At 42.4% G+C, this 27,203-nt stretch overlaps 3 protein-coding genes and 1 long non-coding RNA gene across 18 annotated transcripts in view; 2 read left to right on the forward strand and 2 right to left on the reverse strand.

The window, feature by feature from the left end:
* The window catches only part of CCPG1 (cell cycle progression 1), a 98,648-nt gene extending 79,822 nt beyond the window's left edge, over positions 1-18,826 (forward strand). For 7 of the 13 annotated variants that reach the window (XM_075897274.2, XM_075897278.2, XM_075897279.2 and 4 more), the window contains 2 exons: positions 443-534; positions 18,586-18,826. In XM_075897274.2, the coding sequence (XP_075753389.1) occupies positions 443-534; positions 18,586-18,680 (187 nt within the window). In that variant the 3' untranslated portion in view covers positions 18,681-18,826. Of the gene's footprint in view, positions 1-442; positions 1,762-18,585 lie in introns of those variants that run through there. The other 6 variants (XM_075897276.2, XM_089782010.1, XM_089782011.1 and 3 more) reach the window with 2 other exon arrangements.
* PIGB (phosphatidylinositol glycan anchor biosynthesis class B) lies at positions 1,181-17,285 on the reverse strand. Its single transcript, XM_089782013.1, has 12 exons — positions 17,102-17,285; positions 15,499-15,634; positions 14,421-14,538; positions 13,431-13,535; positions 13,102-13,232; positions 11,185-11,325; positions 10,959-11,010; positions 9,437-9,648; positions 5,961-6,025; positions 3,262-3,472; positions 2,333-2,510; positions 1,181-1,732 (listed from the first exon to the last, which is right to left on the reverse strand). The coding sequence occupies exons 1-12, from the start codon at positions 17,226-17,228 to the stop codon at positions 1,613-1,615; spliced, it is 1,596 nt and encodes a 531-aa protein (XP_089638139.1). The 5' UTR covers positions 17,229-17,285; the 3' UTR covers positions 1,181-1,612.
* A 2,773-nt stretch (positions 18,827-21,599) lies between the features above and the next one.
* Positions 21,600-27,203, forward strand: part of RAB27A (RAB27A, member RAS oncogene family) — an 86,699-nt gene continuing 81,095 nt past the window's right edge. For 2 of the 3 annotated variants that reach the window (XM_006112761.5, XM_025178258.3), the window contains exon 1: positions 21,600-21,757. The gene's annotated coding sequence lies outside the window, so the exon portion shown is untranslated. The remainder of the gene's footprint in view (positions 21,758-27,203) is intronic. The other variant, XM_006112765.5, reaches the window with a different exon arrangement.
* Positions 23,061-27,203, reverse strand: part of LOC112543662 (uncharacterized) — a 34,527-nt gene continuing 30,384 nt past the window's right edge. Inside the window, exons 4-5 of the long non-coding RNA XR_003086875.3 lie at positions 23,590-23,770; positions 23,061-23,193 (exon numbers count right to left, since the gene is read on the reverse strand). This is a non-coding gene — a long non-coding RNA (uncharacterized LOC112543662). The remainder of the gene's footprint in view (positions 23,194-23,589; positions 23,771-27,203) is intronic.

A 27,203-nucleotide genomic window follows, 5' to 3' on the forward strand; every position in this document is an offset into this window, starting at 1 on the left:
ACAAGTGTGGGATGTGAGACAATAAGTTCTGTTAATATAAAAAACATGAAAGATGAGCTACTATTATTTAACAGTACTCCCTGGGCTTCCATACAAGTTCTTGTACGCACACACACAAACACACAAGCTCAAAGGTTTCTGTTTGGAACTTGGTTTGCGTATTTTCAAAGTCTTCAGGTAAGACTAAAGCTGTGTTCCCTTTAAGGCAAGTCTAGTGGTGTACTATGGAAACTTGCACTGGAGTTTACTTACTCTGACCCTAACTAGGACTTTAGGTTATCAATTCAGTACATTGTGAGTACATACATACTTTTAAATGAAACTTATCTTTACACCAACTTTAGCTCTTTGAGCACTGGTAGTGAAATAATAAAAATGTAAGTAATTGCTTTTATTAAGATATTTTCAGCAGCGCTAACCGAATGTTGTTTACTCCTTGCAGTCGACCTGCTAAGAGGCCTACTTTCACACAAACTGAAAGTTCCAGACATGAAAAACAAACTCAGAAGCACCATCAACGTAATAAGAGAGAAGGTAAATGGCATAAACACGGTCGCACTAATGGAAGACATATGGCAAATCTTGAAATTGAATTGGGGCAGTTACCCTTTGATCCCAAATACTAAATTTGTGTATGGTAAAAATCAGGAAGATAGAAGTAGATAATTTCTAGTGAATCCTCAATGGAAACTAATTGTTTTTCAACAAAGCTGCAACGTGCAAGTTTTTTTCCCCTTTATTCAGATTGATTTTTACCTTGTTATTCAAAAGCATCAAACTTCATAACTTGCATTTTCTCTAGTGTTGCTGTACTGTTCTTTGGAACTGATTTGATTGTAGTTGTATTGTTATAGTAATTAGGTATGTTGTGACTTGTGTGTGAAAAATAGGCTTAATTGCATTCCATTAGTATAATTCATACTCGAATCATACATAATGTACATGTAATTAACACCGTTTGGTGTACTAACTTCATCTCATCCTTCAGAAAGTAGGTCTAAATTATGGCAATGCATCTGTTAATGTTTTATAATCTTATACTTGCTTCTTGTCTTTTTGGGGGTTCAAGAACCTGTTGACTTATGAAGAATTTGCTGTGCTGCAATCTAATGAGCTAGCTGACATATGCACTTGAAATTTCTTGCACATCTGCATATTGTGGAAGAAAAATAAAGAGGAGTTGTGGGTAAAAGTCTTTATTTATAAGCAAATCTAGTATAGATGTACAAGTCCCATAGAGGATACGAAGCCACCTCTAAATCACAATATGTCATGTGGTAGTTGTTGCTGGTGTTCGCTGTTAAGTGATTTACTCTATTGCATTTCCTAAGACAGATGAACCCTGTTTTTCCTGCTTCCTAACACCAAGACATAAGACTGAGAATATTGCCACTGAAATACCACTTTTTCACCAATGAAGTATCAACTAAAAAGGTTACATCCAGTAGAATCCTTAGCCTACTAGCTATAAATTGAGCCAGACTTGCTTGCTTACCTACTTTCCTGTGTCACTGCCCTCTGTTCTGTACTAGAAGGCTATTTAACCAAGGCACCACCATACAATACTGACTTCATTTGGTCCCAGTTCAGAAACTGATCTTGAAGGCATGCTTCATTTCACTCTTCTTTTGTACACATAGATGTGGCTTCCAATTCGTCCTTGAGGCATATGGGTGTGAAAGATAGTAGCAGTTTTCTCATAACCATTTAGAACAAGAAACGATGATATTTCCTGTAAATAAATACACTTTTGTTTCCAAACAGTCTGGCATTTTATAGTAGTAGGGTAGTGCACCGTGTTCCTAAATTTCTTTGAAACTAACCCCCTCAGTTACCTATGGAGGTTAGTAAGGAGAAATACCAGTAGTGTCATGTCATAGTAAGAAACCCTTTGTTAGTGAAATCTTGCCTGTCTCCACCCCCCAAAAAATCCACCCCAAACCCTTAATAAAATAGACTCTGTAGAAGAGTTGAAGGGGAAGGAATTCTGTTTGTTGGCTGCTCTGGTCACTGCATGCCCATAAAGTCATTCAGAGCAAATGGTGTAGGTTATGTCCATACATCTCAAACTTGCTTTTGAAGATAGTTGCCTTACAGCAGTACTTCATGGCATGAAGGATTTGCAAGGTTCCCATGCATCCCCTATCTAGGATCTGTCCCTTCACTACAATGACAGATTAGTAAGTGCTGTGTTTTTGGGAAAATGTTCAAGTCATATATATATTTAAAGACTAAAATAATTTTCAATGCTGTAATTACAATTCATTTCTATTTCTTGTGTAAATTTGGACTCTTAGCTTGATCTAGATAAAGTTATTTACAATTAACATACCTGTTCTAGCACACTGAAGACCACCAAATGAGAAGGTAATGTACCATTGTAAAATTCCTCATTAAGCCACTTGAGTGGATTCGAGTAAAATATATCTGCTTCATCAAGATAACTCACATTTCCAGTTAGGTCTGGAGGACATTGAAGGAATCTCATCGGTAGAGAACAGTGAACATGGCTAGGAGGAAAAACAAGACAAATGGTAGAGATCCAGTGATCAATTTAGATCTTAATTTCAATTTAGGATGCTATGTAGCCCATAAAATTTCTTGTTCTCTTATTTTCCCATTATCTGTAGGATTTTTGTCTGTGTTAAATACATATTGCTTTTCTTACCTCTATTTCAAATAAGCATACAAAAAGTAAAATGAAGTGCTAATAGTGAGTGAGGCTGTAATCTGAGAGATTCATAAGAAGTGATTTGATTTATTTTACATTTTAATGGCAAAGAGACCATCCTGAGTGACCTCAGTCCTTTGGAGCAGCGCACACTTTGAAAATACTATATAAATCCTTTAATTTTTAAATATGTAATCAAAATATTACATAGTTATGTAAAAGTTAAGTCCTACATAACAGTTCTGGCTACGCATAGCAGAAGTCAAGGAAATGAACATTAAATTTGGACTCAAAGTTTTTCACTCCTGCTCCAATATTTAACAAAATGAAACAATGTAAACATATGGGACCATCACATACGTTCCACATTAAGCTGTTTTGGTAAAATAGGAAAAAATGTAGGTGCTGGATGGTATAAACAATATAAAAAAAAATCACTTTTCTAATTTTTATTTCATATAGAATTAATACAGACTGAACAGTGTGGCAATAGATGCACATTATCCCTCAAATAATTAAATCTATTTGAGGGGAAAAATTGTATGCTTGACTAGATTTAGCATTACATATTCTATTAGCTACGTTATTACCTGTAAAAAGGAGTAGAGTGGCATGGCATCATTATAAAGACAGAAGTCTGTGACTGATTAGAATAGTTACAGAGCTGCTGCATGTGAATCATTACATCAAGAGTGCCACGTTGGTGAATCAATCCAGTGTATAGGGCTGGGAGTAAATTTGATACAAGCAGGAAGGTTATTGCTGATTTCTTCCATGTTTTCAGTTGTTTAAGAGAATATCCTAAAATGAGAAATTTAAAATGATTAAGCAGATAGGTAAGTGTTGGGTTGCAACTGCCTTTTGATAGGCAGAGCTTACTGAAAATGGATTAGGCATGGTTAATTTAGAAGCAAAACAGTTCGTGATTGAAAGTCATTGTCCACCAGGGTTTCCTCATTTTTATGTCCATGTGCAGAATGTTTTGTTATGAGCATCACTATGGAGATGATGCAAGACATCCCTCCATATTAGTGCACATAAAATTCATTCTGAACATGGATAATCTGTGGTGGGGGTGGGTTTAGGATTGGGGATAATATGGAGCCCCAAGGCTAGGGCAAGGGTTGGACGGCTGTGGCTGGGAATGTGGGGTTTTGGGTACAGATTGTCCACAGAGAAGGCTCCCGTAGTCCTCTCACTGCAGCAGCTATGGGCCAAGTGAGAGGGGGCCTCTCTGCTGGTCCATGGCAGCTCCAGTGATGCTGGTGTAGCAGAGGAGCACACCTCCTCCCCCGCAACCTCCTGAAGAGGCATGCTTCTCTCACTGCAGTAATTCCCCAGTAGGCCCCCTGAAAAGGCCGTGCTTCTCTGGCCCCAGCAGAGAGCTGCTGTGGCTGGGGGAGAAGCCCTTCACCTGCCTGCAGCAGCTCTGTGCATAGCAGCTCAAGCACCTGCATGGCCATGCAGCTTGGAGGAAACTCTCTACTGCCTCCTCCAGTTTGGATAAAAAGGGGCATGTTTCCTATGGATTCCATACTCTAAAGTTAGAGAGGTGCAACATCAAGTCCTTGAACCTGGTTTGGTTCAGAGCTGCAATTAGGGCAGATTTATCTCAGCAGTGCTTAATTTTTCCAGACCTATATTGAATTCCATGGTGTGGGAAGAGGACAGTGAATCAGTCTGAAAAGACTGTCACTGAAGTGTCTGATTTAGGAGTCCCGAGTTGGACCAGAGTACATGATACTTTCTAGTGTCAGTAATATGGCACTCTGGTATTGCCAACCCATTAGAAGGCCTGAAGCACAGAACTGTATTCTAAATAAATTCCTGCAGTAGCAAGGAAAATGGGGTCAGGTGCTAAGCAATACTTCAGCAGCTGTGGGATGAAGGGAAAGCAGCAACCACCTTCAAAATTATAATGATGGGTGTTGCCTTTATTAAAGGCTACCTTTCTTGAAAAGGTTAATCACTGAAGTTAAGTTGGTTGTGAAGTTTTATACCATCTTGCTTTTTTTGCTGACTAAAATTTTGTCTACAAGCAGAAGTTGATCTCGTTCATCTTAAATCATTTTTAAAAATTGATTTAGTTTAAACCAGGGCAGCTCCAGTGTGGACACTCTTATTTAAGCTTAAATCAGGTTTGTTTTAGTGACAATTGTTTCTAGTTAACGTAAACTAAACCAAAATAAGCCTGGTTTAAGCTGAAGTAAGACTTTCCCTACATGGAGCCTGGTCCAGATACAAAATTGGTATCCGTGTCTGTAAAAAATGAGTTGTAGATATCAAGTGGATATCTGTAGATTTGCACGACTATCCATATGGGGTTGCCCAGGTTTAAATAATGCTGTTTAAATTAAACTGGTGCAGCTTTGTGTGTTGTTAAGCCACAAACATCTGTTCTCTGTATTTTAGCTTAGTTTTCATGGCTTCTGTCATGTCATATTTCATTAGTGTCCTATTGTCATTCTTCCAGCCTAGGCAAAACCACAAGTGTAAGAGGTTTTTAAAATAATATCCAATCAAGCCTCCTTTTTACAGCATAAAGCACTTAAAAAGGACAAGTATAATTTTTCATTTGCAGATCACCTTTAAATGTAAATGTGAATACAATAAATTCTGTACAAGTAAGAGGGCAGGAACAGGCTAGGTTTATGCTCAGTTTCTTTTTAAAGGATACCACCTTAAGGGCATTTCTCTCCCAGTATTTTTGAGGAACCAGGGATGAATGGAAAATAAAGTACAAATTCTTCTGAAAGGTAGTGCTGTTGAAAATCCAAGTGTTAGAGTCACTATTTTTTATGGCTTTAGACATAACACTTAATGGTCCATCTCGACAGCAGCTGTTCCTGACCCTATGATTCAATCTGTTTTGGTGGGGCTGTAAGGGTATGTCTACACAGCAATATTATTTTGAAATAACTCGTGTTATTTCAAAATAATTTAGTCAGTGTCTACACAGCAAGCAGTTATTTCGAAATGTCAAAATACTGTCAAGCAGGAAGACTTCTTATTCCAACTCCTGTAACCCTCATTGTACAAGGAGTAAAGTCAGAAGAAGAGTGCTCTATTTTGAAATAAGTGCTGTGTAGATGCTCCCAATTTCAAAATAACCTATCGTGAAATAACTCGAAATAAGCTACACAAATTGAGCTAAGCCCTTCTGTGTAGACACACCCTAAGTGAACAGAAAGCTAATTCTAAAAAGTTGGTGACTAGCAAGCCTATATTTCATGTAAACAATTTTCTGCAGAAGGATAATCACACACAATTTTAAAATCCAAATGCTTACCACAAAACACCATGCAAAATGGCAGTACTGGATATATAAACCTGAATTCTTTGTGGCTCAATGTGCTGTAACAAAAGAGGGATGGTACTACTGAAATAAAGTTACATGAATCAGAGTTTGACAAGTCATTGTTTTACAGCATGTAGGAATAGAAAAGACAGCTTTAACAGATTTTTAAAAAACTGAGTAATAATCCTCTTCCTTGTAATTCTTGTGTGGGGTTTCTTCTCAAACCACTGCATTATCTGAATCTCTTCCTTGCCCCCAGCATGAAATATATGGTGGATGAAAAAGAGATTCAGATAATGTGGATGTTCAAATAATAGAGTTTTAGAAAACAGCAGTGTGCTGAAGATGCAAACAAACAACCATTTTCCAAGAATTTCACTAACATGCCAATTGCCTCCAACAGAGAGATTAAAGAAGAGCAGTTAGTCCCTGTACTTCCATGAAGATAGTAGTACAATAAATACCATACCTGACTACTATTGTGACATGAATCAAATGTTACCTATAGATAGGTGATTTGATGCTCCGGTAATGGTCATATTAAAATGTAGACCATGATTAGTACTTTGATACTTTTGTGACTGGACAACAATATGGCAGATGAAATTCAGTGCTGATAAATGCAAAGTAATGCACATAGGAAAGCAATCCCAACTCTACCTGCAAAGTGAGGAAATCTAAGTGAGTTGTTACCACTCAAGAAAGGTCATGGAGTCATTGAGAATAGTTCTCTGAAAACATCTGCTCAATGTGCAGCAATGGTCCAGAAAAGCTACTAATGCTAGGAACCATTAGGAAAGGAATAAATTAGACAGAAAAATATCACAATTCCACTATATAAATCCATGATCTTCCTACACCTTGAATGCTGTGTGCAGTTCTAGTCTCACCACCTCAAAGATATTATAAGTGGTAAAGTACAGACAAGGACAACAGCAATGGTTAGGAGTATGGAACAACTTCCCTATCAAGAAAGATTACAAAGGTGGGGGATATGATACAGATCTATGAAATCATGCATGGTATAGAGAAAGTAAATAAGGAAATGTTATGTATCTCTTCACATGACACTAGAACCAGGTGTCACTCAATTAAATTAATAAGCAGCAAGTTTAAAACAAAAGGAAGTCCTACTTAACACAATGCACAGTCAATCTATAGAACTCTTTGTCAAGGGATGTTGTGAAGGCCAAATCTATAACTGGGTTCAAAAAGGAATTGGGTAAGTTCAAGAAGGGTAGATCCATCAATGGCTTTTGACTGACATATGGTCAGGGATGCCACCTTTAAGGAGAGACTGTTACCTTGTCATAAGCTGTTGTTCATATTACCAAGTGAGGAAAAGTACTCAGTGAATCAAAGCTTAGTTTTTTTTTTTTTAAGTTGGGCCCAACACAAGTATGGAACAAGATTCATCTAAGCTCGGACAGCTGCGTACCATTTTGCTACCCCATACAGTGCTATAACTTGCGTAGTCAGTCACAGGAGGCTCAGCCCATTATACCCAATCCCCAAGTTATGTATAATTTTGGCTCCTATGCCAGTAGTGCAGGGAGCATGACCAGGGCATTAGACGAAATTGTTTCAAGGGACTGGAGATATACAGGATTGGGAGAGTGCAAGGTAGTTGAAAACAATCTTTGCATCTCTGAGTTTTGACTTGGACTGACAACTGATGTCACAACTGTGACCCATTTACATTTTTTTATATTTCATAGCATGTTCTTAAATAAGGGAAGGGTCCTGAATAGGGATGTGAACAACTAGTCCACTATCCAATAAGCAAATGCTTATTGGATAATCGACATTCTAGTCAACTCATCAGAATGAGACAGCAAGAGGGTGGAGAGAGAGAAGGGGGCACTTCAAAGCGACAGGGTGGCGTGTAGCTCGGGGACAGATGCTGGTCTCCACACAGCGCTGCTGCTTTGAAATGCTGCATGCAGCCCAATGCACGCAGCGTTTCAAAGAGTGAGAGCCACATGGAGCCTGGGATCAGCTGGAGATTGAGTCCCCAGCTGACCCTGGGCTCCATGTGGCACTGCTGCTTTGAAACACTGTGGGGAGCATGGGGCCGGTGAGGAACTACTTGAGTTCTCTGCTGGCCCGATGCTCCCTGCAGCACTTTTGCCCTAGGGCTGTTGCTATACTTTAAAGGTGGAGGCATGCTTATCAACCAATCGTATAGTCCATGCAAACTGCATCAACTATTCAATTAGCAAGTTAATCTAAATTTAACATCCCTAATCGTGAATGCTGTTTGATATTTAAATAATCAGAGTCGCCCGTTTCACCTTTTTATGGAAGTGAGTTGTGTGTGCAGAGTCTGAACAAATGAATCCCCTGCAAACCACTACCTTAATCTCTGGCTGTTGTCAACATGACAAAAACACTGACATAGCATTAGCAAAATGCAGGACAATGTAGCACTTTAAAGACTAATAAGATGGTTTATTAGATGATGAGCTTTCGTAGGCCAGACCCACTGCCTCAGATCAAATAGTGGAAGAAAGTAGTCACAACCATATATGGTTGTGACTACTTTCTTCCACTATTTGATCTGAGGCAGTGGGTCTGGCCTACGAAAGCTCATCATCTAATAAACCATCTTATTAGTCTTTAAAGTGCTACATTGTCCTGCATTTTGCTTCAACTACCCCAGACTAACACGGCTACATTTCTATCACTATTTGACATAGCACTGACTTTTATACTGTAGTAATCTTTGAATTGCTTCCCGTGCAATTCTTTACAGATGATTTCAGGAATTTTGTGTGAAATTAAACAAAGGAATGTAATTTTTTTAAGAGGCCTGAGGTAAACAAAGCTCATTCTGCTGCTGAAAGCAAACACCTTTTAGTAATTTAAAGAAGTTTTTAATTGTGCTGCAGTGTCCCATCTGTTCTCTAATCACTTAGGCTATGTCTACACAGCGGAGCTATTTCGGGATAACTCCAGTATCCCAAAATAGCTATTCCACTTCTTTAAATGTGCCCATTATTTCAAAATAATGGGTGCACTATTCCGGCATCCCTGTTACCTTCATTTCACAAAGGTTAAGGGATTCGTTGAAATAGCGCTTTTTAAAAAATGTGGTGCTGTGTAAACAGTGCCAAATTTTGAAACAAATTATTTTGAAAACCTTGAAATAAGCTATGCAATTTGTGTAGATCAAATTGTGTAGCTTATTTTGAGGTAAAGGTGTTGGGTTAATGCACCCTTACTGTGCCGTAAGCATCAGTTTAGAATTATTTCATTAAGCCACTGGACCAAGGTTAAATAGTTGTCATGCCACTGACTAATTTCTTGCAAAATATTTGAATATTTTTTGTAATTCATTGGACACTGCAAATTTGAATTAATTTCTCTCCATTAATCTCAAAACTTTCTCCTAAGAGAGTTAAACGCATAACTTTGTCTATCAAAATGTGACTGGTTCAAAGTTAATTACGTTTAAGGGAACTTACCTATATACAAGTACTGTCCAAACCACCACCACCAGAAAGATCCGATACCTCTTTGGGGCCTGAATGCAGCCATGAATCAAGAAAGGTAGATGGGTGCTCAAAATAACGGGCAATCCCTGAGTCAAGTACCAATGCCAAGGATGAGAACCATAAAATGTTCCCAAATTCTGTAGCACATTAAACTTCAAGAAGTTCAGCTGAACCATTATCCACTGCAAATTACAAAAAAAATAATTAGTGGTAAGTATGAAAATATTAGATAGCAGCAGGCATACTTAGTTATGCAGCACCAACATTAAAGGATTTTTATATTCTAAAGAAAAAAGTTGCTTGTAAAAGCAATTCAGTTACTTTCAGCAGTTAAATTAGAAAGATTTTTACATTTGTCATTCAGAACAGGCCTCATATTGAACAAGACTAAAATGTGAAATGTTTTTAAAATCTGCACACAGTCTCAAGTGGTCACTGGCTTCCATAAAAAGTACAGGCTCACCTTTTACAGTTAGTGAATCCTTTAAATAAGACCTAGGTTATCCACAGAGGGTTTTTTTTTTTTAAACCAGGGTCAGGATATTCAAAATTGTTCAGAATTGGCCTAATTTGCTCCGATTTAAATTACTGTTTACTTCAATGAGCACTTCTGAAAATCCTACCCTAAATATTTTATACATCCTTTTAAACCCTTCAGAATTCTCTTCTGCACTCTAGACTACTGCTCTAACACTTCTCAGTTATATCTGTAGTGGCTCTAGCTTGGGAAAAAAATCTTTTCTATATATTGCATGACATTGGGTTAGATGGGTAACATCAAGTTTGCCAAGTGTGTCCGTCTTAAATGTATGGATAATTGTTGCCCATATTACTGTAAAACTTCCTACACAAAGCTGTGCATTTTTATCAGCATGAAAACTGAACACAGTCAGAATATAACTTAGAGCTTTTACTAATCTTTGTTTTACATAATTGAAAATGTACAAAAGCTGCTTTTATAGATGGTAAGTGCTACACTGCTGAATACTTCATGCTAACAAGTGTCAGAAATGAGAAATTTCACCAACAGCTTTAACTAGGATCTGTAAATACCTAGGCAGCAAATACCAAACACACTACAAATGAGCCATCCTAATAGAAATTAATGCTGAGCTAACTAACATTACAACTCTCCCACAACACAAGATATGCTGCAGTGAATACTAATGTAGTTACTGTGTGCATCATTAAATTAACATGCAAATATCTCTGAACATTGACACTTAAGTATAAGTGAATTAGTACCAACACTACAGTGGCTTCCTATTTGAAGTGGTATTCTAGTGAATTAAAATCAGAGATATTAATGGCTAAAATTATACTCATATGATTGTAGGGTATAAAACATTAGAGGTGATGCCAAAAGCAGAATATACAGATATCAAATCAGACAGTGATAACTCTTGAATAAGGAAAGTGTGGAATCATCTGTCCAAGTAAAAATGTGTTTAAAATGCTTAAATTTAGTTCAAGACGTTATATGACAACTTACCTCACCAAAAAATACACGGTCAATTATTAAAGAAAGCACTAGAGTGACCAATCTGGAAAAAAAAAATCAAGAAAAAGCTATTTGATTATTAACATAGTCAATGCTTAGATTAGAAATTACACTTTTCTTTAGCTTGCATCTGCAATTGTGTATGTCACTGTCCCCTAAACTAGATACTATTTATTATGCAGAGTGTCATAATTTACTGAATTAATAAAATACATACCCTACAGGAATATAGCCGTATAGAACAAGATCTACCTTCTTCTGTTCTTGCCAGAAATGCCAAAGTACCAAAGGTATCCATGGAATTATAGCAGTTGGACGAATAATAAATGCAAGTGCTACCCAAGTTAAATATTTGCAACTGGAAACGAAAAAAAGTGTTATTGAAACACTCAGAGTACAGTAATTGCTCTTTCATTATATTATACTATGTTTATCCAGTGTTGCTCAGTTCCTTAACACAAGTAAGTTTTATTTTTCTTCATTTCAATCGCCATCCTGGGGTGGTACTGAGGATGAGGGGGTCAGCATGCAGGCTGCCCTGGGGAAAGAGGACACCACCAGCCCTCTCTCACCACCGCACCTTGGGACCAAGTGAGAAGCACCTGTACATGGCTGCTGCAGTGGGCATAGCTGGGAGAATGATGCATATTGCCCAGCTAATGAACAGACATACAAACAGACAAACTCTCAAATACATATTACATTACCTGTCCCTTTTTCCACTCTGGCCATCCCAATGCGGTTATAGTTGCTTAGTCCCCATTTCTGGTCCCTAGCTGCTCCCCTGTGGTCATTCTACAGTATAATGTCCTTAACAGACTTCCCTCCCCCCTTTCCATTTTATGAGAAACAATTGAATTCTAGACACATCCTATTATCGTGGTACAATCAATCCCTTACTTTGCTTTGTTATGATAAGAAGAAGCTTCATACCAAATTTGGTGGTCCTAGCTCTTACAGCTTAAAAGGAATTCCTGAGGAAATGAACTCATACACAGAAAAATAAAGTTTCTAAAATATATAGTAGATATTAGTCCCATGTGACAAAAGTACCACATTTTTCATGTTACTAGGTTTCTGGGCAGTGACTTATGGCAGGTCAACACTATGGACCAGATCTCCAGGGCAGCAATTGATCCAGCAGGGATTGATTTATTGCATCTAGCACAGATGCGGTAAGTTGACCACTGATTGCTTTCCTGTCAACTCTAGGACTTCACCTCAATGAGAAGCATAAGGGTAGTTGACAGGAGATAATCTCCTGTCCACACATTGCTATGAAGTCACTATGGTAAGCTGATTTAACATCAACTTGAAGCGTATAATGCAGACAAGCTTTTGGGCAAGTACAGCATGCAGACTTCCATACACAGCTCTTGCCTATAACCTTGAATCTTTAGGTGCAAACACTTCCTTATTGGCTTGCTTTATGAAAAAGCTGTAGTAAATTAAACAAAGCAAGACTACATATCTTGTTAGAAAGTATGTGTAGGCTTTTTAAAGAGTATTACTCAGTTCGAAATTAGTTAATATGTTGATTCTGAATATTTTGTTTGAGTGACCAGCTTTTCTGTCCTTCCTAAAGTCTCACAAATTCAGCACCTCTACACTGTCCTAAAGATGAAATTAATGTCCCCCATAGGTAATAATTTGGGTTTGATATGAGGAACAGCAGAGTAGTAATTTTACATACCCACCACTGTCTCCTGCTTCCACGTGCAGCTATAACCACCGTTATTATTCCACTAGGCAATTGAAACAGCTGCAGTTTGGTCACAGATTAACCCTTAGTTGACCCAACAACCCAAAACTCTGTTTCATATGGTCCCATCCCCAACAACTTCTTTGGAACCAATATAAAACCTCTTGGCAGATGAAAAACTGTGTTCCATCTGTACAGTCTTGCCATGAGCATTAACTGGACTTGTGCCTTTGCATGAGGAATAGTTATCATCCACATTAGCTTTCTAAATTCAGAAGTCTGTGCATTTGTGCAGATAAAAGTAAAACATGAGGGAGAACAACAAAAGGCAGAAGTTCATATATGAACAGAAAGTAGTATATTAACAGCTGCATTTATTCTGATGATTCCAGTCAAAGGTTACAAAACTTATTAATGTGTACATTTTCTCACCTTCTCCTCGTCTTTGAGCCTTCCAGTGGATAGTAGAAAAGAGCAAAGATGGTGAGAACAGTTTCCATGGTGTTTGTTAGAGTTCTGGTACAGCAATACCATGTAAACCAAGAGCACAACTGGCAAAGATACTAAAAACAATTATGAACAACAGGATGGGAGGGAAGTGTTAATATGGTATTTTTATAGCTTTTAATGAAAGTGGCGATAGCACTTATGTTTAAAACCTTTCAGACATTGAATAATACCATTTAACCATTTCTTAAGTACTGCAATACACTGCTAAAATACTACAAAACACGTAAGATATACTTAAGGCTGAGACTCACCACCCACTTTGCTGTTTCTGCATTTTCTAGGTGTCTCACAAATGAGTAAAGCTTCACATCTGCTAGAGCGGATAGAAGTGCTTGCACAAGTCTAGGGATCCAAATCTATATTAAAAAAACAAAAAAAGTCCTTATTTGTCTTACCTTTATTTCTGGAACCCCAATTAACTCACAAGTTTAACTACACTATGTAACATTAGATTTTTAAAACATCAATCCATTGAGGAAATGAAAGACATGATGAAATATTACTGTTTCTGCATGTTTTGATGAAAAGCTCTTACTATTTTAAATACCATAGTCCTAGAGAAAGAGGAGTCCAGAGTTTCTACTAAAACCAAAGAAAGCCAGTCTGACATTCAATTGAAAGTTTCCAGAAACTCCAAGTAGCTCTTTTAAAACTGTTCCAAAATGATGTAAATTGACCTTCTAATGACATCAATGGCAGTTTAATTCACTGTCTTCAAATAAAGTAGTTATGTCAGTACAGAGTGCTTTTGAAAAAACCTACTCTCAGATTCTGTTCAGCTGTTAGTTATTTTTTTGTAGTACCTGGTACTAGAGTATGTAGCCAGAATAAGCTTTTAATTAAAGAGCTACTAAGCAAGTAGTGTTGTGATTCTAATGGCTAAGGATAAGATTTAATCACGCAGGTCATGGATTCCATGCCTTTATGGTACTTCTGTAACTGCATCCCTTACCTCAACAGCTTTGGTTTGGACTGGCGCTGTCAGCCATCCTCCCCTCCCCAAGCTTTAGTCCCCTCATTTTATTTGCAATAGAAATCATGGGCAGGTTGTGGTTTTCCATGATATTTTGGTGATCTGTCTGACTTTTACTAAAAATAACCATGACAAAAATTATACTACTGGCACAAAACTATCTTCTTTGGCATTTGAAGAAGTTTGATAGAGATCAAGAATTACTACCTACAGTCTTCACCCTCAAAGTAGCCGCTGAACTTTTAAAAAATACTTCCTTTATACTCACCAGCAGCTGCACATCATCCTTTGCCAATAGCTGTAAAACTCTGTAGATAGTTGCAAAGAATAGTGGGTAGGAATAACCCCTTAAACCTTCTGCCCATTCCCAAGTCAAGAAGCCATAATTAGTAATATTAAGGATATATAAAGAACTCAGTGTTTTCCTGTTAGTGCTCCACTTATTCTCAGGATTTCCTGATTCTGTGTTAAAAATCTACTCTGAGACTATTTTCTATTAGTGATTTCTGCCAATGATCCTATTAATATCTCACTGCCTGGGACATCCCTAGCTTAACACTCCTTCTACCCAACAAGGACAGTGGTACAGGTTACATCTCTCTGATGTTCCTGGACCAGAGAGCCCCAGCAGCTCGGAGCCCTGCAAGTGGCGGGGGGGGAGGGGGGCCGAGGCCAGCAGTTGGGAATCTGGCCAGGCTGACAGCATCAGGGCTGGCAGACGGAGAGCCTAGCCAGGCTGTGAGCAGAAGGGCCAGTGGCCAGGAGCCTGGCTGAACCTGTGTGCAGCCAGGCTGGTGGCAGTGGTGTCAGGGGTCAGCACCTGTCGGTGCTGGACTAGGTGGTCAAACCTATAGTGACAGAGCTCCAGGAAAGTTACTAATAGTTAAAGATTACGTTTAACGGGTTAACTGATTAAACAGGGCTGGGTGGAGGGGGTCATTCTAGCCCACTAGGCTGGAGTGGTCCCTGCACCATGGGCAGGGGCTGCTCCAGCCTGGCTGCTTCCGATTCCGTGCAGGCTGAGAGCCAGCAGCCTCGCAGGGCCAGAGTGAGAGGCTGCTCCCAGGTAACATTTAACCATTACCCAGTAAGGATCATCTATTAAGGGTGATGCTCACCGTGTAACTGGTTACCCATTCACATCTCTAGTTACTAAGATAAGTAAAAGCATGGAAATAGAGAGAGAGAGCCGAGTGAATGTGAGCATATTACTGGGGCAAAAAAGTCATCACAAACTGATGTAATTATTGTCCTGAGAACACTATTACAAAATGAAAGAAAGTGAGCACACATAGTTCAGTTTTAGAAAGATGACACTAATTTTAACTTCAAAAAGCAAAGGATATTTGAAAACCATATGATGTGCAACTTCAAGCGACTGCCAGTATTCATCTGGAACAAAGCTTGTCTGGACTAAAAAGCAGTTAAGTACTCGCAGAGTTATGGTAAATAAGACCAAATAAATGTTTTCACCAATAAGATCTGAGAGAGAAAAATATTAAATTGAAGAAAGTCCCTATTAAGTCACTGAAATAATAATATGGCTGTTGATCATCACTGAACAAAGGCATTCTCTTTAAAATTATAGCAAATTATACTGTATATGGTAGCACTTTTGAACAATTTTCATTATAAGAAAAATACATCATACTTAAAATGACTGCAGTTTTGACAAAGGATTATGACCCATTTGCAGTTTGCTTTTTAATAGCATCATTTCTCTGTCTCTAGTTTGATCCTGTGTTGAAGCCTTAAATGATTACAAACTATCTCACCAAATCAACAATGACTGAAGGACAGAAAGCTAGATTAAAACTGAATTTAGTGAGAACTTCAAACAAGTACTGTAGACAGTTATTAATTAGAAGAAAAAGCTAATGGCTTTGGATTTATTTGTCCCACAGCCAGCTTCTAACTTAAAAAATAAAAGTTGCTGTCTTGTTCTCTTGAATCTGACTTTAAAACAAATTAAAAGTAAGTCACTAGCTCAAGTTTGTAAACATGAACTGAATGTAATTGCTATAGTGGTGTCTGATTTTTCAGAACCTGAAAAATTGGTTGAGAAGTATTCATTTCACTGGTTAGTCTCTCATGTGCAGTCATTTAAGTTTCAAGAATAAGTATTTCACAGTTGATCAAAGCATGTAAGAATGGTGAGGAAAGAATGGATGACACCTGGAGCAACCAAAAAACAAGTGGTAAACAATAGGGGTGGTAAACAATGTTCTTCAGAGTCCTCTGCTTCAAGTCAGCTGTGGTAGCCTCTTTCTTCCCAGTAATTAGGAAGACACCAGTAAGGGACTAATATGCTCTGGTGGTGACTAGGGGTTCAGGCTACTCCCTTTCAATGCCATTAGCTGCAACTTCTCCAGTTTTTCTTTATAAATGCGAGCTAGAAACTTTTAAAAATAAAATATTAGGTTTTAATAGCAGCTGACTTGATAAACATGCCACTTTTCTTAATGCGATAACATGGTGCACCCTATCAGAAACAATGAAGTCCAGTGGAGTATATCTATGCGAAATTTTGAAGTACACAATCTCCTGCAAATGGTGTATCTCACGTTGGAGCCTTAAGGAGTTGGGGGTGCGGGCAGTGTTTCGGAAAGTACTGCTTCCCGCGATCCGATCCGCCCCTTGAAGGAACCACCTGCTGCCGACTCAACTTGGAGTAACTAAGAAATCTCTTGGGTTCCTCCCACCCGCCGAATTAATAAGAGCTTGGTGGAGTGGGCACGGAGCCCCTTCCCCCGCGCCATGCACAACCCTCCAAGCAGCCGCCGGGGTGCAGCCTGCCCTGTGCAGCGGTGCTTTGCTAAGCGGCGGAGTTCCCTCCTCGATCGCCTCTCGGTGTCAGAGGGCTTAGCGAGATGCAGCTCGATTCCTACAGCTCCGCGTGCCCAGCCTCAGCCCGCCCCCCGAGCTTCTCATGTCTCGACCTCCCCTCACCTGGGCCCCGCTCCCCGCCGGGCCCCGGGGCAGCGCTGTACAGCACAGATTTCCTCTTGCGGAGCCGCACAGTGTCGGCACGGCGGGTCCGACCGCGGGCGAAGAACCCGCCTCCCGCCGCCTCCATGTCGGACTTCGCTCCAAGGCCGGTGGCACCGCTGGGCAGGACCGCTCTCACTTCCGCATTGGGAGGAGCCAGAGCTCCGGGGCCCGGCTGAGCGCATGTGCAGAAGACTATTGGGGCGGACGCTGGGGATAAAAGTCAATGGCAGTGAGCGACAGAATGTCTCTCAGGGTGGGGCGAGGTTATGTACTTCCGGCAGCTTGTCTAGTCTCGTTGGACGTCTCAACTCTCTGGTTTAATCGGTTCGTAAGGGGCGGTCAAGGCGGCGCGCTGCTCCACGGTAGGAGGGGTTGGCTGGGCTGGGCTGGGCTGGGCGCGGAGAGACGGGGGCGGATGTCCCCGAAGTTTTTCCTGTCGCTTCCTACCTTCGGGCCCCTGCCTGGCGATCTGGGGCCTAGGGGTGTCTGTTCGCTGTTCGCTATGCCTTGCCCTCCCCGCCCCCATGAGCGCTGCGGGGTGGCGGGACTGGGAAGCTGCTGGGCTCAGACCTGGGGGCGGGGCGCACCCAAGTTCTCCCTTGTTCCCGTTCCCGAAGCTTCTCCTGGCGGGAAGCTCCTCGTTCTGCGCGCGGCCTCCCTCCGGCAGCTGGGCGTTCTCGGTGACCGCGGAGTTCCGGAGCACGGCTCTCTGCTGCCTGCCCTGCCTGGGTAGCGGCCCGCAGCTTAAACCCGCCGCGGGGCTACTAACGGCTTTCAAGTAGCACGTGGGAGGCACTATCGGGGCTCAGAGCAGCGGCGCTGCTTTACAGAATGGACAGCCCCAGTATCGCTGCTGAAAAGCTTCACGGGGTAGCTAACTTAGTCTGTACAGGATAAACTTACAAAACTACAAATAGACTTTACAGACTAACAAAACCTGTAGATGGTATTATGAGCTTTCGTGGGCACAGGCCACTTCTTCAGATGACTGGAGTTTTGAGGTTAGGCTGTCCAGACTCAAAATAAATAGGGGAGAAGGGAGAGAGGGGAAGGAAAAAATGGAAGGGGGCAGGAAACAAAAAGCAGAGGGTATGTAAATATCAAAGGGAAAAGCTTCCAGGCAAATGTGCTCTACAGGGTCATATTGGAACTAGTTCTCATAAAACTTTGCATCTTGTACTGGAGAGAAAGGAAAAAGACCTCCAAAATCCTGAACCTTGTTTTATACAGTACAGAGTATGTACTCCACTTCTTCCATGTAACCAAACCAATGCAAAGCATTTTGTTTACAAGATAACTGGACTTCTATCTTGCCATCAGTAACTGAGCATCAACTGTTAATCATGGTTACTGGGCTGTGATAGCTACTTGCCCATACTAAATTCTTTTTGCACTATAACAAATATTAGTAACATTTTACATTTACTTTCATTTATATACAGATCTGAAGATTTTGTTTGGCTACTCAGATGTCTTTAGAATTTCTTTGAAGACAAGTTTGTCAAGTTACAGCTTTAGCTGTCAACATGTATGGTAAAACGCCTTATATCTTTCTGGGGGCTCTTCTTGGAGTTGCCGGAGGAGTCTACATCTATAAACCAATATTTGAACAATATAACAGAAACCAGAATAAATTAAAAGACAACCCACAAGCACCAGAACTAGGAGAGAAGAAAGAATTGCAGGAATTACGTGGAGCTTCTCGGTAATACTGGCTTGGACACTACTTCCATTCTGAGATAAAATTATAGCATTCTATTCCAAATGGAATTGGTTTGTTTCGGTGAAGAATAAATACTATGCTTTTTAATTAATGTAAACAAGCAGTGTTTTTTAAAGTGGCTAATTGTACACACATTCACCTAACTGCATTTGATTCCACTGACACTTTTTTCCTCTTAAAATGATAGGTTTCTAGTTGTATGCATATTCAGAATTAGGTTTGTCACTCTGACCTTAGCCCCAACCCATAGGGATTAAAGAGCATACCTGTAGCATGAGATCTGAGAATGGATTGTGTGATCTAAAAGTGAATAAACTCCATACTGTTAAACAAGATGAGTGCCTTGTAGGGAGAGATGCTGTCTAACTGTGCAAGTAGAAGGCTGAAAGGGTCAGTGATTGCTAAGTTCTATTGTCAAATCTAACCTTAACTTTCAATGTATTTTTGGGATGAGGGGTGCAAGTATCTTCTCTGTATCTCAGTTTCATTGTTACTAAAGTGGGGATGATGCCTACCTAACTTCTCACAGGGAATGGTGAAGATTAGATAGTAAATGTTAAGTGATTTGGTCGTAGTTAGTGTGCTTAGTCTGGCCCTTGCCTTCAATACAAGATTGGTCCCTACCATCTATTTCTTAATGTCTTGTCCACTTTTGATTCTAAATGTTCTATTTGATGGGGATCTTAGAGTCAATGTTGCAGTCCAATAGGTCACTCTTTGGAAACTACTTAAGCACAAAATTTAAGAGATGTGGTGTTAGCCTTAGTTAGGTGGAGTGTGTTACAGGTGAACGAGCCAGAAATGGAACTGAGATTGAATCACTTAGTTTAGTAGGCCATGCCATAGCAACTTTCCAAATCAATTTTGTTTCAATGTATGCATGCTTTCATATATATGAGTGAAAAAGCAGCAGCATATCATGCTTTCAAGTTGGAAGAGTGAGAGGGGGCACAACAGGACTGGGGATAAAGCAAGTTTGCTGGCTGCTGCTGGGAGTGGTGCAGGGCCAGGGCAGGGGTGAGCCTGTGTTAGCCCCACTGTGCCATTACCCAGGAGCCACCTGAGGTAAGCAGTGCCCAGCTGGAGTCCACATCCTGAACCCCTACCCAAGTCATGAATCCCCTCTTGCCCTAGCCCTGAGCCCCTTGCATCCAAACACCCTACCAGAGCCTGCACCTAGAACTCCCTCTGGCACCCCAACTGCCTGCCCCAAGCTCAGCTCAGAGCCCCTTTCACACTCCAAATCCCTTAATCCAAGACCAGAGCCTGCACCCCACTCCACTGCCCTGCCTGATGAAAGTGAGTGTTGGGAGGGAGGAGGATGGAGTGAGCAGGGGCTGGGCCTCAGAGAGAAGTGGGAGAAGGAGCACAAAGGAAAGGGGGGCAAGGATATTTGGGTTTGAGGTAGATCTTAGATTGCACTTAAATTCAAAAAGTGTTCTTGTGTGTAAAAAGGTTGGAAGCCACTGGTGTAGCGAGAAGGGGGGGGAGGGAGGGGTGTTTTAAAAAAGGAAAACAGCCACCAGGGGGTAGCAAAAATTCAGAATGCTGGCAGTTATCACTTCTTGCCCATAATTCATTTGGTATTTGCCCCTGGCAACCCACTTTCTCTTTGTAATGAGCATTCTACCTCACACTCAAGTAAGTTGCTTTCAAAAAGAGCTAAACAGGTAGGTAGAAAAGAGAAATTGTGGGGGAGGAGTTCAACTTGATGCAGGGATGCTACAACAATTTTTATAATGGGTGGAGGTGTGGAAAGTTGTGAGCAAACAGAAACCCCTGCACATAATGGAATCTGCTTGGAGGCAGGAACAGTGGCAGCACTTATGATGTCTTTCTTATAAATGTGCTTTGGGGAAGGAGCTGTAGCCATCTTAGCTGAGAGGTAGGGCAAGCCCTGCCGCTGCGCGCCCGCTGCCCCTAGTGCAGTGTTTCCCAAATGGTGTTCTGTGGAACCTCATGGTTATGTGACGTGAAAATAAGGATTCTATAAGAATATTTTATGATTAAAATAATATTTAAGCATTTATGAATTTTATTGAAAACAATTTTCATTTGTTTGCCCCGATAAGTGTCCCTGTGTAATGCCAGCTTAACTAGAGATTGGGGACGATAATGTCACTACTCAGTGCTGCACGTGTAGCCAGTCAGTGGTGCAATCACCTGCTATATACCACCATAAATCCCTGTATTCACTCTCAGGGAGCGTGGATCATGTGGGTAACTGAGTACAAAAATACTAGCACCGCATCTGACAAAGTGGAAGCTTCAGCTTTCAAACCAGTTGCTTGTATGGGAGTGCAGGCAGTGCGAGCCTGAATACTTTACTTCAGTATAGTGCTTGATTTCTTGTTTTTAAAAATTTAACCATGACCAATATAAATTGAGTATGATAGATTAGTCTACATGTCGTAAGATTGTTTAGCATTTGTTTATTATCCTTACTTCTTTGTGATCTACTTTTTCAGCTCCATATATGACTGTTATTAGGGGTTCTGCAAAAAAAATTTCAAGTTTAAAAGGCCAAATAAAATAGATAATCGCTGCCCTAGTGTAACCAGCCCCGACGCTGAGCCCTTACTGTGCAGGGGCCGCTTAGGCTGGCGCTCTCCTCCGCCCCCTCACCCTTCCAGGGCCTGGCTGCGCCTCTGAGGAGCTTGCCTCAGCGCTCACCGGCCACGCGTGACTAGCGCTCCCCCCTTCCCCCCCGCCAGGGATGCCCGGGGCGGCCCGGCAGCGAAGGGAGGGGCAGTGACCGCCCCTCGCTCGGGCTTACGGGAAGTGATGTCGCCTTGACGGAAAACATACGCTGGCTGTCCAAAAAAGTGCAGGGGCCAGAGGGACTCGGTGCTGGCGAGAGCCTGCTGTGGAGAGCGGGGAGCGGCCGCCAGGTAGGGGGGCTCCGAGCCCGCAGTTCTCACCGCACCTCAGAGCGAGCGCGCGGTCCCGGGCTGTGCGGGGCCAGGCTTGAGGAGCGCCCTGTGGGGCGCAAGGGGCACCGGACGGGGCAGCAGCATCCCGGAGGGGGCCGGGTCGGAGCCTAGGAGGGAAGGCTGGAGCTGGGGCAGCGGGGAGCGGGCTGGCGGGCTCAGCTTTGCCCAGCCTCTTCTTTCCCGTGAGCCCCAGAAGCGCTGCCGGGCCCCGGAGCCCCCCCGACTGGCGGGGGCAGAGGGGCGAAGGGTGGCGCTGCGGCTCGGCGGGAGATAAGCTGCTCCCTGTGGTGTCGGGAAGGGGCCCCTGCGCAGGTGTGAGGGGACCGAATGGTTCATTTTGGTATAAGTCTCTACGGGTCCTCCGGGGCCAGGATCTCAAGTTCCAACCCCCCCTCCGGGAAAGGGTTTGACACTGGAGGATAAACCCTGCCTGCCTCCAAGCCCCCCCGGAGCCTGTCTCGCCCGCTGTGCTGTGCCCCTGGAGCCGTCTCCCTGCGAAGGGCTGGCTGAGTCTTGACTGAGCGTTTTCTCTCCCGTGAGTGCTGGAAGACTTTCCTGTGCGTTTTTCACCGAGCCGGTTCAAATCTCCCTCTGACGAGAGATTGGCAGCTCGCACGAAGCAGCGTGGGGAGAGAACTTTTTCCAGCGGGAGGATAGAGCGGTGCACTAAAGCCAAGCCCAGGGCAGACTCTCCAGACGGCGCCGGGGCGCTGGGAAGAAGTGCGTTTGTTCTTGTTTGCTGTCACGCCGCGGCTGGACCGGGGTTCTCCAGGTGGGAAAACAAGGGACCGATGTTACCTCTTCAGTTTGTGTAACCTGCTAATCTGGAGTTCAGCTAGAGCAGTGGTGGAGAACCTTTTTGGGGTCACACACAACAATCCGGGCCGCACAAAGTGAGAAGCCCTGCCCCAGTGCCTTAAATAAACATGTATAAGTGTGTTCAGGATCAGGGCCTAGTTCATATGCCTGGAGGGAATAGCTTTAAGCCCTGATCTTGCAATAATTTATGCATTTGCTTAACTTTATTGTGGCAAATATTCCAGCTTGCAGGATCAAGGCCTTAGCACACAGCCGCTAAAGAAACCACCTCACTTTCCAGCACTGATGGCTAAAACTTAATGGGATTATTTAATTTAAAAAAATACTTTTGAGGTGGATCAGTGATCGATGAGGGGGAAATATAAATGTATTTCAACAAGTTATATGCATACTATTAATAAAAACAACTGAAATCTCACCATTATCTAATGATAGCTCCGCCATCACTTCCATCCATGAGGTCCCAGAAGGCAGCCTTTATAAGAGTAAACTAGTTCAAATGATTCGGTAATCTTGATCACACTGACTTGCAACACAACTCCTCGCTCTGAACCAAGACTTTGATCATGATAGTACTAAGGAATAGCAAAAGAACAAATAAGCAAGATAACTTTGCTTTTGCCTATCTGTTTCAAACTTTCATAACAGATAGTGGTATTCTTGACTCCATTTTAATATAAATTCTAAAGGGCATGTCTTTTCTGTGTGAAATTTCCTACTTTAGTTTCAGTCTCTGTTTTGAGCTACATTATCATATCTAAATTTGAAGATTTTGATTGCATGAATGATCAGATGCATACTCCTAACTACAGATCTTAGATAGGAGCAAAAGGCATGCCAGATAATATTGGAAAGATAATTTTCTGTAGAATTGCAGTATGATGTCAGGATTGTTTGTGACCTATTACAAATGCTTCAATGTATGAGTAAAGTCAATTAGCAGAACCTATTAATTTCTAAAATATGCATACCTTAAGTATCTTGTGTCTTGGAGATGTATTGTCAATTGTGTTGTAGCTCCTCTTCCCTGCATTTTCAAAACTCTTTTTCCTTATTTTTTATTATTTCTATTAATTTTGTGCACAGGATCCCTAGTCATGTGCCAGGATCCCATTGGGCTAGGTGCTTGACAGGACTTCTGTCACTGTTTTCCTGGATGGCACAAAAGAGCACAATCTGTAATTCAAATACTGAAAAACATCTATAGTGGTGAAATTCATGATACTGAAAGATTACCGTAGAAGTATAATAAAAATAAATAACATTATTTTAATATACTATGGTGTCTAGCCATTGATTCAAATTTGTTAAAGATCTAATTTCAGAGTCTGTGAAATAGTTCTTCATTGGTGGTACAGGCAGTCCCCGAGTTACGCGGATCCGACTTACGTCGGATCCGCAGATACGAACGGGGATTTTCTCGCCCGGAGGACTGGAGCGGAGGGACGCCTGGTCCCGCCGCCCGCCTCCTCCGGGGCGAGAAAAGCTGCTCCCTGTCTCCCTGGTCTGCTGCAGGAGCCAGCAGACCAGGGAGACGCTGAGCAAAGCAGCGCAGGACCCGGGGCCGGACCCGCGGCGCTTCCAGCTGATCTGGAAGTGGCCGCGGGTCCGGTCCGGGTCCTCCGCGGCTTTGCTCAGCGTTTTCCTGTTCTGCAGAGCAGGGAGACACTGAGCAAAGCCGCGGAGGACCCGGCCGGACCTGGCGCTTCCAGCTGATCTGGAAGCGCCGCAGGTCCGGCCTGGGTCCTCCGCCGCTTTGCTCTGCGTCTCTCTGGTCTGCTGGGGGGGACGCAGCTAGTGCCCCCCTCAGCAGACCAGGGAGATGTGGAGCAAAGCCCGGGGCCTGTGGTAGAGCAGGTGGGGCGCTGCCGGTTGGTCCCACAGCACCGCTCCTTGGCGCTACTGGACCAACCCGGCAGCACCCCAGCTACTCTGCCCCAGGAGTCCTGATTCAGCCGCTGCTGATCAGTTTCAGCAGTGGCTGAATCAGGATGCCTGGGGCAGAGCAGCTGGGGTGCTGCTGGGTTGGTCCAGTAGCGCCGAGGAGCGGCAGCGCTACTGGACCAACCCAGCAGCACCCGAGCTGCTCTGCCCCAGGCGTCCCCAAGTTAGCCGCTGCTGAAACTGACCAGCAGCTGACTACAGGAAGCCCGAGGCAGAGTTGCTCTGCTCCGGGCTTCCTGGAATCAGCTGCTGATCAGTTTCAGCAGCAGCTGACTTGGGGACGCCTGGGGTTCTTAAGTTGAATCTGTATGTAAGTCAGAACTGGTGTCCAGATTCAGCGGCTGAATCTGGATGCCAGTTCCGACTTACATACAGATTCAACTTAAGAACAAACCTACAGTCCCTATCTTGTACGTAACCCGGGGACTGCCTGTATATAACTTGAACTTGTCTATTAATCATTTTAAAATGACATAACATATTAACAGACTAGAAATTTAAAGCCTCTAGTCTAATGAGCCTTTTGTTTTAATTATTTTCTACTGTTTTAAAAAGCTTTTTCTTCATCATATGAGGCAGAAACATATGAGTTTATTAGTTTATTTTTCTTCCAAAAACAAGAATGTTGAGCTAAAAGGATTTTTAATTGGATTTTGGTATACAGAGACACGTTTTTGTAGCGATCAGTGACTTTTCTGTAGGTGTTGTTTTTGGAGAATTGTGTCTGGCACCCTGGCTGTTAATTAATCTGGCATTCCATCACACATCTCCATACTCACATACAAAAGGAGTTAATAAGAACAAAATACCTTTTGCAAGGTCTAGAAAATGAGCGTTTTATTTAGGAGCAGTTGTAATGGGCATTAGAGATGGCATAACAAATTAGTAACTGTTGCTTATGTTCTCTATTATTTTTAAGAGCGACGAGGAGTCCTGTGGCACCTTATAGACTAACTGAAGTGTAGGAGCATAAGCTTTCGTGGGCAAAGACCCACTTCGTCAGATGCACGTAGTGGAAATTTCCAGAGGCAGGAATAAATATGCAGGCCAGGATCAGGCTGGAGATGATGAGGTGATCCAATCAAGGAGGATGAGGCCCACTTCTAGCAGCTGATCTGGAGGTGTGAGGCTAGAAGTGGGCCTCATCCTCCTTGATTGGATCACCTCATCATCTCCAGCCTGATCCTGGCCTGCATATTTATTCCTGCCTCTGGAAATTTCCACTACGTGCATCTGACGAAGTGGGTCTTTGCCCACGAAAGCTTATGCTCCTACACTTCAGTTAGTCTATAAGGTGCCACAGGACTCCTCGTCGCTTTTGCAGATTCAGACTAACACGGCTACCCCTCTGATATTATTTTTAAGTGTTCACTGGGCTAGTGAGTAGGTGCACCTAAAAAAACTATATAAAATTGTTAGGCCTTTGATTTAAAAAAATTCAAGAGAAATTCTTAAGTAAATGTTCTGCTTCACACTAAATTTTCCACCTTTTTGTTCAGCTTGTTGCATGCACAGGCCCTGATTATGCAGAGCTAAAAGCTTGTGCTTAACTCATTTAGCTCAGTGGAGCTAGTTATATTCTTTAAACTAAACAAATAATAACATAAACAATAAATCTTTGCAGGATTGGGATTATGTTGGTTCCAGAGTATGTTTCTCCTCTTTGTCTTGAAGAGACAAAGAGGAGAAACATACACCTAATCACGATGGAAATGAAAAATTGTGTTCACACAACTGACTTAAACCCGGCGAAAACTGGTTCAAGCAAACAACACGTTTTAAACATGGGGGGCAGATTGAGAATGTACTGATGTTCATTCAGTAGTGAAAGTGAAATTAATTTCTTCCTGATATGGGGGGCCAGGTGACTTCTTCACAAGACCCTACATAGTTCTGTCTAACCTGGGTCCGCATGCTCTTTCCTTCCCCTCCCCATCCTTTGGTGTCTGGGTGGAGAGGGGTCTGGGAGCAGTGCAACAGTGTTCTTCTCCTTTCTCCGCTGGCCCTTACAGACGGCGAAGGAGCAGAACTCCCAGTCCTGCTCACTACGCTTCCACAGAGTTATGTCTTTTCCGGCTCCATACAGCAGCAGCCTGGCCAGAGGACAGTCTAGGGTTCTGCTTCTTTCCCCAATGGGAGGGGAAGCAGCATGCAGGTAAAGGAACAGAATTTTGGCAGCTCCTCCGGCTGTCATACTACTCCCACGTCCCCTCCACCCCCACAGATACTACTTCAATTTTGTTATCTAGAATTCTTTTAAAACCAAGGTAGTTCGTTGGGTATCCAAATTATGAATAATGCACATAATATGTAACAGTATTTCTCAAGCTAAGCAGACCTCTGGGGGCCACAAGGATACCTTTGGGGGGATGCCAGCCCCACTGATCAACTTCTTTCCCTGCTTTCCTGCAGCTCCTCTGCCTCCCTCCCTATGCCTCCTGCCAGGGGTGGATATAGGGCAGGGTGAGCGGGGCAGCCACGCTGGGCCCCGCGCATGCGCCGTGACAAAGGGGGCCCCCGCGAAATAGTTCTTCCCTGGGCCTGGCAAAATGGTCATCTGCCCCTGCCTCCTGCATACAAGAGAACTGTTCTGCGGTGTGCAGGAAGCTCTGAGAAGGAGGGGGAAGATCATGGATGGGGC

The sequence above is a fragment of the Pelodiscus sinensis genome, chromosome 14 (genome assembly GCF_052426305.1).
Source record: "Pelodiscus sinensis isolate ZL-2025 chromosome 14, ASM5242630v1, whole genome shotgun sequence".
Classification (NCBI taxonomy): Eukaryota; Metazoa; Chordata; order Testudines; family Trionychidae; genus Pelodiscus; species Pelodiscus sinensis.